This window comes from Haematobia irritans, chromosome 3 (assembly GCF_050003625.1).
Source record: "Haematobia irritans isolate KBUSLIRL chromosome 3, ASM5000362v1, whole genome shotgun sequence".
Taxonomy (NCBI): Eukaryota; Metazoa; Arthropoda; class Insecta; order Diptera; family Muscidae; genus Haematobia; species Haematobia irritans.
In genome coordinates this window covers 202,125,192-202,139,855 of record NC_134399.1, presented here as the reverse complement: position 1 = coordinate 202,139,855, position 14,664 = coordinate 202,125,192, and the positions used below count along the sequence as shown (strand labels likewise).

General features: G+C 28.3%; 1 protein-coding gene across 3 annotated transcripts in view; it reads left to right on the top strand.

Annotated features, from left to right (window-relative positions):
• Positions 1-259: 259 nt before the first annotated feature.
• The window catches only part of LOC142231626 (coactosin-like protein), a 73,922-nt gene continuing 59,517 nt past the window's right edge, over positions 260-14,664 (top strand). Inside the window, exons 1-2 of one of the 3 annotated variants that reach the window (XM_075302258.1) lie at positions 260-351; positions 2,484-2,811. In XM_075302258.1, coding sequence (XP_075158373.1) covers positions 2,752-2,811 — 60 coding nt within the window. In that variant the 5' untranslated portion in view covers positions 260-351; positions 2,484-2,751. Of the gene's footprint in view, positions 505-2,483; positions 2,812-14,664 lie in introns of all 3 variants that reach the window. The other 2 variants (XM_075302256.1, XM_075302257.1) reach the window with 2 other exon arrangements.

Genomic DNA, 14,664 nt, shown 5'->3' with positions numbered 1-14,664 from the left:
AGTGTATTGTAAAAAATCACTCTCCTTCAATGCGATATAATAGCATGTGGTAAATGTTGTATAATTATCTCAAAATGTTATCTTCCGTTATATGGCCACTGCATAACATTGAAGTAAACAGAGACGCCCAAGTTTACATTTATTGTATGTTTATATGGCTAGGCCTTTTACAGCTGCTGTTATTTGCCGCCTTTGGGGGGACTATATCTCTGCTGCTAGCGCAGTCATTGTATACGCCAGCTGTTGTTAACGTTTTGATTTTTGTCAGACATTTGACTCCGTTTATAGTCTTTTCAAAAGTTGGAGGTTTATTCGTGAGTAACAATTGAAGTGTGCGGACGTATTGAACGCGTAAGAGAAAACCTTTCTATAAAAAAACTTCTCCTTGTAATCCGTAGAAACTGTTGTTTGATTTCATTTTTCTTAAAATCGTTTAAAACAAGTGTGGTTTCCTTTGAAAGAAGGTGTGTTTTCCCTAAAAGAGAGAGAGAGTGTGTTCTATGTGTATGTTTGTGTGTGTGTGAATTGCTATGGACTTTTCTTCAAAAACAAACTTATAAAACAGGATTATGTTAACACTTATGTTAAAAAAAAGAATAAAAGTTTTTAAGTTTGAAAAACCACAACAAAAATATTTTTTTTTAATTTTTTTTTGGACCAAAAAGTATATTAAAAAATGTACCGAAAACTTTAAACGAATCATAAACAAAAAATTAAAAAAAGAAAAGAACTAATATTGAATTCCATTGCGCCGAACGTTATATACCCTCATCATAGGCCACATGCAACACGCAGAAAATTAATTTCGTTTGTCGATAACGAAATTCTATTTTTATGTTAAAACAAAACATAAAAAATGTGATGCAATGTTAGGCATACGCGCCTTGCATACAAAGGGTCATTGGTTCAATCCCTGTATCGACCAAAAAGTTTATCAGCGGATGGAGGACTGAGCGGGGCAGTAATGCTGGTGACATTTCTGAGTGCTTCAAAGCTTATCTAAGTGATTTCACCACAATGTAGAACGCCATACGGATACGGCTATAAAAAGGATGTCCTTTGTCATTAAGCTAAACATAAAATCGGACAGTACTCAGTGATAAGAGAGATGTTCACCACAATGGTATCACAATGGACTGACCTAAGATTTATTTTCGCTTAATGTAATATCTTCAAGAATAAAAGGAAAAGGAAAGAATTCTTTTTTTTTTGTTTTGTGTAGACGGTAGATAATGGACCTCCATTTCTGTCTGCGAATTTTACTAAACTGATTATATTATTAATCAATTAGTTGAAAAACTAAACATACAATCGAAATTGTGTATAAATCTAAAAAAAACCACAGGTTTTGTAAAACTGGCAAAAAAATTTTTAATCTTTTAAAAAAATATTAAATTGTGCGCTCCAAATATTTAGGTTTCACCAATCGTTATTAACTTCACCCGGAATCCTCCTTAAAAAAACAAAAAAAACTAATGGCAAGTCTGATTAATGATTAGTTGTACAATCTATCTAACATTCTTTCAAAGCAACCTTTAAATTGATTTTGATGAGTAAATGCCATCGAACAACTAAATTTGAATTGGTTCAAACGTGACTCTGCCACTGTCGTTTGTGGGTAAGATTTAAGCGCTGCCAAAACAATAAGAAAGCAGTGTCGCGCCTTTCATTTTAGTCGCCGCCGACCTATTTCGCCAGTCAAAGCGACCGTCTATTAAGTCTTATAGTTGATATTGTTTTGAAACTTTAAATGTTTCATTTATTTCTATATTTTGAGTTTTCAAATGAAACATTTGAGGCAATCATTACAGTATTTGCAATTAATTGAGGTTTTTTGCTCATAACCAAACAATGTTTACAACAAAAGGGAACTTTAATATTCTAATTTTTAATAGAAAATAAATAATTGAAATCCCTTAGATATTTATATTAGAATATTTACAAATTTATATAAATATTTTACAAAGTATGTATAAATATTTTTCTATGAAACGAAATTTTGAAGCAACACTATAAAGAGCACAAAAGTAATAAAAACACATTTTATACTAATCCGTGAAAGGTTGATTCCCATTATTTCTTTCTTTATTTTTGTTAAGTTTTCTTTTTTGCCATTTGACTTAAAATTTCTTCGCTTTAATATATTCCTTTCTTTTGTGCCAAATAAAAACAAACAAAACGACCCAAAAATTTCAAAAGTGGTTCTCAGTAATCTATAAAATACAGATAACAACAATAAGAAAATTACCAAAACAAGAAGTCATATTGGCAATTCACCGCCCCCTACCCCCCTTTTTAAGATCTCCACTGAAAAGAAACATTCTGAAAGAGTTGAATGGTGAAAAACGCGCGCGGCGGAGTGGTGTGCTAAAATAAAACCGGCATTGTTACAATAATACCTTCTCCCCATCCCATTTTAACCCTCTTACTCCACTCACTCTCTCACACTCTCTCTCTCTCTCTTTCTCTGGGTGTATATACAGGGAAAATCAAGTAAAACAATTCAAACAACAATAATAATAACAACAACAAAGAAACCCAACCAAACCCATAATAAGAACGTGCAGCATCACCACATCAAGTCCGTAGAATACAAAGAAAAGGAATAGCAAAAAAGAAGACACAAAAGTGATCCAAAACGAACGTGGGGGAAAACCAAAAACTAATCTCGCCTTGAAGTGAACTTCAAACTACAACACCACACAGATCTACAAGAACAACAACACCAACTACTACTCCCAGCTCACCAAGATGTCAGACGGTATCGAAGTTGAACAAATGGTTGAAATTGTTGAAACTAAACCAAGAAGGGTAAGTGTAGAATAATTCACTTCTTTCTTATGCATTCTTATCATCTTCGTATGCATCCACATGCACTCACTCACAAATAAATGCCTACTCAACAACAGCCTTACAGTGTTGCCAACTCCCCAAGGCCAAAAAGCACCAAAAATATTTTATAAATTCTAACATACCACCTTCCACCACAAAATCGAAAATTAAATGCTCTACTAAAAAAAAAAAAGTTCCGAAGATGAATTATGAATTGAATTTTAAGAAGTTAAAGTGGGTATTAAGATCGAGTTTAGCTGCTAAAATAGTCATTTTTCAACAATTACTTTTCTTTAATAATTCATTTTAAGGAATACAAACTTTGTTGCTATTCCCCATTATAATAAAATTTGCAGCAAATATGCATAATTTTATACCGTTTTTACTGATATAGTTTTCACTTTAGCGGCAAAACTCGAACTTAGTACTCACCATTATGAACCGCTATTCATTTTGATCAGTCATGTTTTTCAACTTTCAAAATATTAATATATGGAAGAAGTCTATTGCTTATTCCAATTCTGCGTGCTTTTGTGAATTTAATACAACGTTTTTAATGACATCTTTACCAAATTCAAAAATTCGGCACTCATCGTTCGACTTTCCTACAGAATACCCTAAATAACAATATTAATTAAAAAATAATCAATACCAACTTCATAACAATCAAATTCTATATTTGGCAATAAATTTGAGTTTCTTCGGCTCTTGAAAGTCTAATCAAAATTTTTGTATCAATTAAACTTAATACTGTTCAAAATAAAAAAGCACCAAAAGCACTAAATGAAAATGCCAGAAAGCACCAAGTTGGTGCTTTTTTTGAAAAGGCACCAAAAAGGCAATTTGGTGCTTTTTAGAAATCAAAAAGCACTAAATTTGGTGCTAAAAGCACCAAATTGGCAACACTGCAGCCTTATAATGGGGATAGCAATGACTATGAGCCTTATAAAAATATATTTCAAATGAAAAAATTCCCCAACATTTAAATTGACTTGCATACATGTATCTCTCATGGTGAATGGGGCTCATTTACAAGTATTTTACATGAGAAGAGCATAAGAGTACATACATACACGAGTAGATGATATGTTGTTATAAGAAGGCGCAAACACTTGTATTGAAAAAATACCTTTGCACAAACAAAGAACAACATACTCTAACAGTGAGAGAGCCATACAGCCCTTGTATCCACACTTCAATACTAATTCTCAATTCCTGTATGTTGGACCCCACTTAACTATATGTTTGTAGCCATCAGTATTTCATCGTTTTATTTATTCAGGAAGTCATTATGTATTTATAAATAGGATATTCAATTTTACACCACATGGACAATGGGAAATGAACAAGAGAGACAAAATGAGAGACTACTAATCCAACAAACTCATCAATCTTTTAAGAAGAAAACTGTTGTTGAAATATCTTCATGGAAAGATTTAAGGAATATTAAATGGAAATTGTAACAGTAATTACCAATTTTGGATTTTTAAATTTTTATAAAAGGGTACTTAAGTTCTCACATTTCCCATTAAATATATAAAGAGGGGAATAGGGATATTTTTCTGGAAATATAATTTTTGAATTTGAAATTCCATAATAATTTTTCTTGGTAGACTATATAACGAATATGTAAACGTTAACTTGTGTATAACCCCTTCCCCCAGTATTGTATCAAGATATTATCCATTATATACTTTATGCATAAATATTTGATTGACATTCTAAAATGAAAGACCGCTTTATAATGTGGACAACATATGCGGGTTCACATAGAAATTTTCCTTTACATTTGATTGCTACTTCTGCGAAGAAAAGTCAATGAATTTATATTCACTCCTATTTTTGTTTTGATTTATGGGAAAAGGCAAATGTCAATGTCACTAAGAATTTTAAATTCAATTGAATTATTGATTCGGAAATTGGAAAATTTATGGTGAACTATTCGTCTGAGAATGCTTCGAAGACATTGACATTCTAACATTAAGGTTGACAAACAGGACAAAATTCATTTAATTCACAGTGGCAGATTGTAGTGCTATCTTAATTCACAGTAGCAGATTGTGATGAATTTAATCACAATAAATTTAATATCGTTTTTATGTGGAGCATCGATCACTGACATTTTATGTCAAAAGAAATATCACCCAAATATTTTCAATTAAATCGACGATTGAAGTTGAAAACGTAATTAATTAAAAAAAAAATCAATAAAGTCAGACAGAAGTTTTTTTCTGATTCAATCACGAAATTAATTGAAAATAATCAATCATGAAAATAATAGTATCAATCACAGAATTAATTGGAAATTAAAAATACACTTGATTAAAACATTAATTGATTTTTTCCGGCACTTTCATTAAAATTTTTATTTCGTTCAATTACAAAAATTAAATTATTTTTTTAATTGAGGTTATAAATTTTTTATTATATTATTGTTTATTTTTTATACTTATTTTACCCTATGAATTTTCCAGTTATAATTGTAGATGGATTTGTTTTAAATTTGAGTCCAGCCAATAAAACTAATTATTTTCGAAAAAAAACTTCCAACTTTTTAATTGGAAATATTTTGTTTATCCAATTACATTGGGATAATTAATATTTTAATTAAAAATGTAAAAAAATTTCAATCAATTTCTTAATTGACTTTATTTTTTTAAATTTCAACTTCAAATATTGAAATATTGAAGCAGAGTTTTTAATTAAAAAAATAGTACTATTGGGAAGTTGTACCACGTCAATTAAATGATTTTGAAGCAAACCCAATTTCATAAAAATATTCCTTTTAGATTTCTACATTTATTAATTCTCAATTTGTCGAAAAAATGCAAATGTCACACCACAGCGATTTTCGTTTTCGAAGTGTTGATAATGTGCCAGCATAATTATTCACCGAAATTATAAATAAATAAATAAATAATTATACAATAAATAATTAATTGCATCAATTAAAAAATTAATTGAGTTTCAATAAATTAATAACATTTTACAAATAAAAAATTAATTGATATTGCCGAAGAAATCAATTAATTTTTTAATCAAGTGAAATGTGCAGCTTTTACCTCTGAATAAAATATAATTTAGTATAATTTATAAATAATCAAAAATAATTTAATTGAAAATAATTTGTTTTGTTTTTTGTTTATCAAATGTTGAAATCCATTCTATTTAATTTTCCCACGATGTGTCAATATGAAACGAATAACAAACATTTCCAGAAAAAATTATTAAATTTCAATTTTTATTCACATAAAAATATTTTAAGTGGTCAACTTCAATTATAACTTAAATTAATATTTGTTTCTTCGAAATTGCAAGAGAGAGGGAGAGAATATAAGTCCCATACATTCATTTCACTTGGCTTCTAAACTACAAAAAAAAATCAACTACCAACAACTTTTAACATTTACCAGCTGCTGTTGACGCGCATTACCGTTACTCTTCGCCATAAAAAAAACTCGATCAGAAATACTTTCGCAATGCCTATACGTGTGGATCACTACAGATTGACATGATTCCAATCTATTTTCAGAATCAGACTTTACAATGAAAAATTAAAAAGAAATGAGAATTTGTTAAATGCCACAATTAAAATCACATTAAACGCTTATATTTGTAAAATAGAAAAAGAAAAGAAAGAACTAACAAACACCAAACCAGTTCATCTTCAAGTGAACGAAATGCTGCGTCCGCCGCAGCAGCAGCGGCAGCATTCACATGTTGTAGCAGTTCTATGAAAATTCTTTAGGCTCTGTTATTTAACAGTTGTCGTTATTTCCTGCTTGTATACGAGATTTCAAGTACTCTACATACAATCTTCTATTGCTTGTTGATGTGTTGTTGTTGTTGAATAAATTTAACAGACAACGGTACTTTGTTGTATAGTTTCCGTTTAAAAGTGAGAGTATTAGATTGTGGTACCTTATGATTGTTACAGAATCATGAGATGAATATGATATTAGATGAATATGATATTAGATGAAAGTAACAGTTTTTCTTACTCGCTGATAATTGTAGATCATTGTTATATCAACTGAATAATTATGAGATGTTTTTAATTATGACATTAGGATGCACCGTATGGAATACGAAACAAATTTTATACCTTTATAAAAATTCAGATCAATTATTTTATTGAATTATTGAAGATTAGCGAACAAATCGGAAACACGAATTCGTTTCGAAAGAGAATATGAGGTAGTTTTTTAATTACCAAAACGTCAAAAGTCAGCTTTTAAACACTAAGAAAAAGAAAATGTAGGTTTATTTTAAAAAAATTTTACCTAAAATTTTTTACTAATTACACAAATAAGTTTAAAATATTTTTCACATTGAAGAAAATTTATTATGTTTCTACAAATTTCATATTTTGAAGGAGTTTGAGTTAGGTTAGGTTAGGTGGCAGCCCGATGTATCAGGCTCACTTAGACTATTCAGGCCATTGCGATAATGGAGTTTGAGTTAAAAATTGTTAAAATGTCTTTAGCGCCATCTGAAGTTTAAGAAAGATACAATTTAAGGAAAATTTACTCTTTTCAGAAACTTAAGGTTGAATTACATACCATACGTTCGATGTGTACAATGCGTCCGATGAGTGAAGAGTGGAAATTTCTCTTTGAAATCAACAGCTTGATTAAACTACCGCACACAGAAAAATTCAACCCTTCCATCAACGCATGGTGTGTAATTCAACCTTTATGGACTCAATTTAAGTAAGCTTCACCCATTTTAGGAATCTATGAACTATTCTCAAATTTAGTAAAATTGTGTTTTGATTTTTGTTTTCGTTATTAATATATAATTAATATTTTAATTAAGCAAATATTTGTGTAACATACTTATGTGGATATCGATACACACAGATATTGGGTGGTTGTGTGTATGGGCATTTTAGCAGTGATAACCAGTGATGCCAACTCCCGAAGGGCAAAAAACGCCAAAAATGTATTTTAAATTCTAACATACCTCCTCCCACCACAAACTACTAAAGCCAGCTAAAATTCAATGCTCTACTAAAAAAAATAACTTCCAAAGATGTATTATAGAACTTTTGTTTTGAAGCATGATTTTATTATGAAATTATTATTCAAGTGTACACCTTGATCAGTTTGAATGCTTTCATCCAATTCATTTTGATCAGTAATGTTTTTAAAATTTCACACTATTTTTTACAGAGGAGAAAAACTATTTTTCGACATTAAATTTCGAAATATTAATATTTGGAGGGAGTCTATTTCTATTTATGTTATGAGTGCTTTTCTGAATTTAATACAAATGTAGGTTTATTTTTTTAGGTTTATTTGGTGCTAATTTGGTGCATCACTGGTGATAACGGCTCTCTTTATTTACATTTCAATTTCCACATATATTACGAGAGCCTATAAAATATATGTTAATTTTTATTACAGAAGAGAGATTGTGTGAGAATCATGATACCAGGGCTGCCAATAAAACTTCAATTAAAATCGTCACTTTTTTCCGAAGAAATCGTCATAATCGTCAATTCCATTTTAAAAATCGTCAAAAAATCTACAATGTAAATAATATTAAAACCAAACTAATTTTTTGGTTAAAAACAAAAGTATTTGTTTCATATAAAATTAACTAACATAAAATAAAATATTAAGATCTTTAATATTTACGTATGTGTTGCACGTTTTTCCGAAATTTGACCATAAAACTCTTAAATAAAATGTTGACAAAATTGTCTATAGAAACAAAATTGTGACAAAATTTTCTATAGAAATAAAATTTTGACAAAATTTCTATAGAAATAAAATGTTGACAAAATTTTCTATAGAAATAAAATGTTGACAAAATTTTCTATACAAATAAAATTTTGACAAAATTTTCTACAGAAATAAAATTTTGACAAAATTTTCTACAGAAATAAAATTTTGACAAAATTGTATATAGAAATAAAATTTTGACAAAATTTTCAATAGAAATAAAATTTTGACAAAATTTTCTATAGAAATAAAATTTTGACAAATTTTTTTATAGAAATAAAATTTTGACAAAATTCCCTATATAATTAAAATGTTGAGAAAAATTTCTATAGAAATAAAATTTTGACAAAATTTCTATTGAAATAAAATTTTGACAAAATTTTCTATAGAAATAAAATTTTGACAAAATTTTCTATAAATTCAATATAAAACAGTTCTTTCGAATAAAACAACATTTTTTTTAACTAACCAAAAAAAAATTTGCTCAACAACTTCAAAATATATTTTTTTTAATTTCGTAGATTTTTGGTGGATTATTTTTGGCACGAATGTTGACAACTGTCAAATGTAATCTCTCTTTCGCTGGCTCTAAACGTGTAAAGAGACGGCTTCTAGTCAAAATTTTTTAACGTACTTAATATCGTCATCGGAAAATCGGTATTTACTATTTTTTTAAGTAAAAAAACATCAAAATGCCGATAAATCGGCAAAATTCGTAGCCCTGCATGACACACAAATATTGAGCGGTTTTGCGTATGAGCACTTTACCGATTTTCTCTTCTTCCATGTAAACTGCAGTGATAAAGTCTCTCTTTACGTATATTTCAATTCACAGATATTGCGAGCAGGGCTGCCAATTTTGCCGATTTATCGACAATTTGACGATTTTTTACTCAAAAAATAGCAAATGCCGATTTTCCGATTTTTGCAAAAATGACGATGTTAGCTCAGTTAAAAAACTAGAAGCAGTTCGTTTACACGTTTAGAGTCACCAAAAGGGAGAATACATTTGACAATAGTCAGATAGAGAGATTTCATACATGTAGGAGCTATACCTCACTTTACATCTACAGTATTAGTATCATGGTTGCCACTCGTGCCAAAAATAATCCATCAAAATTTGAAGAAAATTTTATCAAAAATCGACCAAATTACAAAAATATCTTGATGTTGTTGATCAAATTTCAAATCTTTATTTCTATAGAAAATTTCGGCAAAATTTTATTTCTGTAGAAAATTTTGTCAAAATTTTATTTCTATAGAAAATTTTGTCAAAATTTTATTTCTATAGAAAATTTTGTCAAAGTTTTATTTCTATAGAAAATTTTGTTAAAATTTTATTTCTGTAGAAAATTTTGTTAAAATTTTATTTCTGTAGAAAATTTTGTTAAAATTTTATTTCTATAGAAAAAGTTGTCAAAATTTTATTTCTATAGATTTTTTTGTCAAATGTTTGTTTTTACAGAAAATTTTCACAAAATTTTATTTCTATAGAAAATTTTGTTAAAATTTTATTTTTATAGAAAATTTTGTCTAAATTTTATTTCTATAGAAAATTTTGTTAAAATTTTATTTCTGTAGAAAATTTTGTTAAAATTTTATTTCTATAGAAAAAGTTGTCAAAATTTTATTTCTATAGATTTTTTTTCAAAATAATATTTCTATAAAAAATTTTGTCAAAATTTTATTTTTATAGAAAATTTTGTCAAAATATTATTTCTATAGAAAATTTTGTCCAAATTGTGTTTCTATAGAATATTTTGTCAAAATTGTATTTCTATAAAAAAATTTTGTCAACAATTTATTTCTATAGAGAATTTTGTCAAAATTTTATTTCTATAGAAAACTTTCTCAAGCCTTTATATCTGTAGAAAATTTTTTCTATAGTAATTTCTTGCAAAAATGTTTTTCTAAGAAAATTTTGCAAAATTTTATTTTTAATAAAATTTTTGTCAATTGTCAAATTTTGGAAAATCGAGCAAAACACATGTAAATATTAAAGATCACTATTTTTATTTTTAAATGAAAAACTTACTGAAGTAAGGCTATATATTAAAAAAATATTTTTTTTATTATTTTCTGAATTGCATAGCATTGCATAAATATGTTTTTTTTTTTTAATTTTATTTTTATACAAGACTGAATTCATTATGATTTTGTTAGTGAAATGCATAGTTGTGTTAATTTTCTGTTCTTTATATAAAATAAATATTTATGTTTTTTACCAAAAAATTAGTTTGGTTTTAATATTATTAACATTGCAGATTTTTTGACGATTTTTAAAATGGAAGTGACGATTATGACGATTTTTCGAAAAAAGTGACGACTATTCTTGAAATTTTATTGGCAGCCCTGATTGCGAGAGCCGCTAAAATATTTTCGTAGTGAATTTTTATTACAGAAGGGCAACTGTGTGAGTAACATACTTACGTGGATATCAAGAGACAATTGTATACAACTTTTTTTCTCATTTTTAGTTCAGCAAAAAATATTTCAAATAAGAAATGTTTCTCACATTTGCGAAAATTTAACTAAAATGGAATAATTTTCATGAAGTAAAATAAAGTTAAATCGGCTATAAAAAATTTCGTTCAATTTTCAATGTTCAATGTCGAAAATCGACACTTCCAAATTTGAAAAAAGTCAGAAAGTGGAAAATTTTATTTTTTTGATAGTCGATTTTTTCAAATTTTGAAATAAAAAAAGAAAAGTCCCAAATTTAAGGAAAATGGACAATTGAAGAGTTTTCTTTGCCGTAAACAAGATATAAAATTGAGAATAATTTTGGCCAACAGTTGCTACTTTGGTCTAAGTAAGCAATTTAAAAACAGGGTCACTTCATCATTTTTTTTCCTACAGTGTAAAAGAATATAATTTCATTGTGTATGTTGAAGACAAAGACATAAAAATTACCCATAGACAGAAATGGGTTAAATTTAAATGTTTGGCAATTGTTTAATGAGCCCTCAATTTAATGGGTGTTTTTCTTCTCTAAGCATCATCACAACACCTTTCTGTGGGGCCATTTAAATGTTGTTTTAAATTTAAATGTCTTAATTTCTTTTGGTTTCATTTTAGAGAAAATGAATTTCTAAACAAAAGTTTATTGACATAGAAAAATGAAATTAAGAAAAGAAGCCAACAGAAGAAATTGTTTTTTTTTCTATTCTTTTCTTGATTGACACCCCAAAAAAAATAAATACGAAGACATGTTACACATTAACTTTTATGGCCAAATGTGATTTGAGTATAACTCCAAGTAGACAAAACTGAAAAAATGTTGGAATTTATACGCTCTATTTATAATTGACCAAATGCTTCTTTTCATCTTTCAAAAGATTATAAATTTTGTGTGTCCAATTTTTTTCTTTCTAATTGGTTTCTCATTGGATAATACTCATATAGATTGGATCAAGGTCATCATTTTTGGTAGTAGCCAAAAGATGTAGTTAGCTTTTTTAAGTTTTGTCATTTGTTTTCTATCCAAAAATCATCGTCATGGTTTTATGCCCAGTGGAGGTCAATGCTGTATTACTTCCCACTTCCCCTGACTGGCCTCAGAAATTTATTTTTGAATTTATTTAGAAATAACTAAGCCATAAAAAACCTTAGCTATGTAATTATAAGATTTTGTTTGGGAATAGAGTATTAACAACCCACGTACATGCATTTAATTATTATTTGTCGGAGTTTCTATTGTTTTTTTTATTCTTAGGTATTGAACCCATCTGTCAACATCATTAAAGTGATGACACAAATACTTTAGCACTAATCCCCAAATTTTTCTATTCATGGTCACTGAATTTCAAAGAAAACAAAACCTTTTTTTTAGATTAGACTTCTTAGAAACTTTGAATATAAAATAGATCAATATCTACATTGAAAAGACAAAACGAGTCAAAGTAATTCATAATTAATCACTCTCTTGTCCGTTCACAAGAAATAAACCTCTTTTTTTAAAATTGAATAATGTGAAGAGGAGATGCTTACCAAAATGTTAAAGCCCAATGTTGTCCGGCGGCCTGTTGACAGAGCCCTAAAGTTTATTACCTTGCCAGACTCTCAAAACAAAAAACAATTAATTTGTGTGATTGATTTTTGTTTTAATTAATCAAATATTTGTGTAACATACTTATGTGGATATCGAGACACACAGATATTGAGTGGTTGTGTGTAAGTATGAGCAGATTACTCATTTCTTCTCCGTTCCAGCTAAACTGCAGTGATAAAAGCTCCCGTTATGTACATATAGATATGCGAGAGCCTCTAAACTATTAGCGTGGTGAAATTCTATTACAGAAAGAGATCTGTATGAGTAACATACTTACGTGGATATCAAGAGACACACAGATTTTGAGTGGTTCTGTGTATGGGAATTTTACCCATTTCCTCTCCGTTCTATCTAAAAAGCATTGATAACGGTTCTCTTTATTTACATTTTAATTAACAGATATTACGAGAGCCTGTAAAATATATGTTATTTTTTTATTACAGAAGAGAGACTCTGTGAGTATCACGATATAAAAATATTGAGTGGGTATGAGCATTTTACCGATTTTCTATCCGTTTCATGTAAACTGCAGTGATAAAGTCTCTCTTTACGTATATTTTACTTCACAAAATTTTTGCGAGAACCTCTAAATTATTATCGTGGTAAATTTTTACCACAGAAGGGGAAATGTGTGAGTAACATACTTATGTAGATATCAAGACACATAATATTGAGAGGCTGAGTGTATGTATGAACACTTTACCTATTTACTCTCCGTTCCATCTAAACAGCAGTGATAAAGTCTCCCTTTAGGTACATTTTAATTAACAGATATTGCGAGAGTCTCTGACATAATTGCGTGGTGAATTTTTATTACAGAAAAGAACACCTTCTTTTAAGCTGCTTAATATTTGGCAATTTCCCTTTACAAATCTTAAAACGTATGTTATGGAGCCATTAATAAATCCAACCATCTAAGGAACGATAAAAACGATAAAAAATCAGAAACCCCTATTTCATTAACCAAAACATCATAAATAAGTGCATTAAAAACTCATTGAATACCCCGCAGAATGCATTGCTTGCTTTTTAAATAAACTAAACTCCCCTTACGTAGATGATTTATATTTATGTATTTTTTCAATATTAATTATTTTTCACCCTACTTCACATTCAATTGAAATTCATTTTCTTAATGTTATTTGGGATCTACATACAAACATATAAAATGAAATGTATATATAAACAATTCAAGAAAAAAAAAATAATTTATGGCATTCATGCCAGAAATAATTCAATGGGGTTATTCAATTTTTGATGGACTCAATGGATGCTATTGAATATGAAGTGTTTGAGTTTTTTTTATTGACACAAATTAATAAAAAAAACCGAGACAAATAAAATATCAGCTTCTGTTTGATGTTTTTGATGGCCTCCATCTCCCAAATTAATTAAAACTCCTCCTCCGGCATTAATGACAATAATGGACCAACAATTGCTATCAACAATTACGTATCATTGCATATAGAAAAAAATATCATAATATTGCTCGGAATAAAAAATTATGAATACTCTAGAAAGAATAACTTGAAAAAAGTTAGAAAATTGTTGCAGCAATTACATCAAGGCTGCAATGGATGAATATTAAGTGGAGATATACTGAATACATTTGGACTACATCTCTTACTTTACGAATATAAAAAGTCATAAATTTTAATAAAAAATAAATAAATAAAAAATAAAACAGTGGAATATTAATGTATTAGTGTAGTCATATGCAGGCATGCAGATAACTATATAGATAGGAATATTTTCTTTTTTTATTTATTTTTATAAATGTATGTATGGTAGTATGTAAATAAATAAGTCCATAAAACACATTATCACATTATGAGATCGAAAGATGTACAAGTGTATATATATATCATATGCGTCACCCCAATTCATCTAGCAAATTCATTCAGGGATGCCATTACAAATTTTGCAATTCATAAAATTCAAATAATCACACCCCGAACACCCCCCGGAGGTCTTTTGAAAATCTTCATTTTGAAGATTTTTAGGGTCAAATATAAAAATTACAGATACGCTCAAAATATGCCCTACCAAATG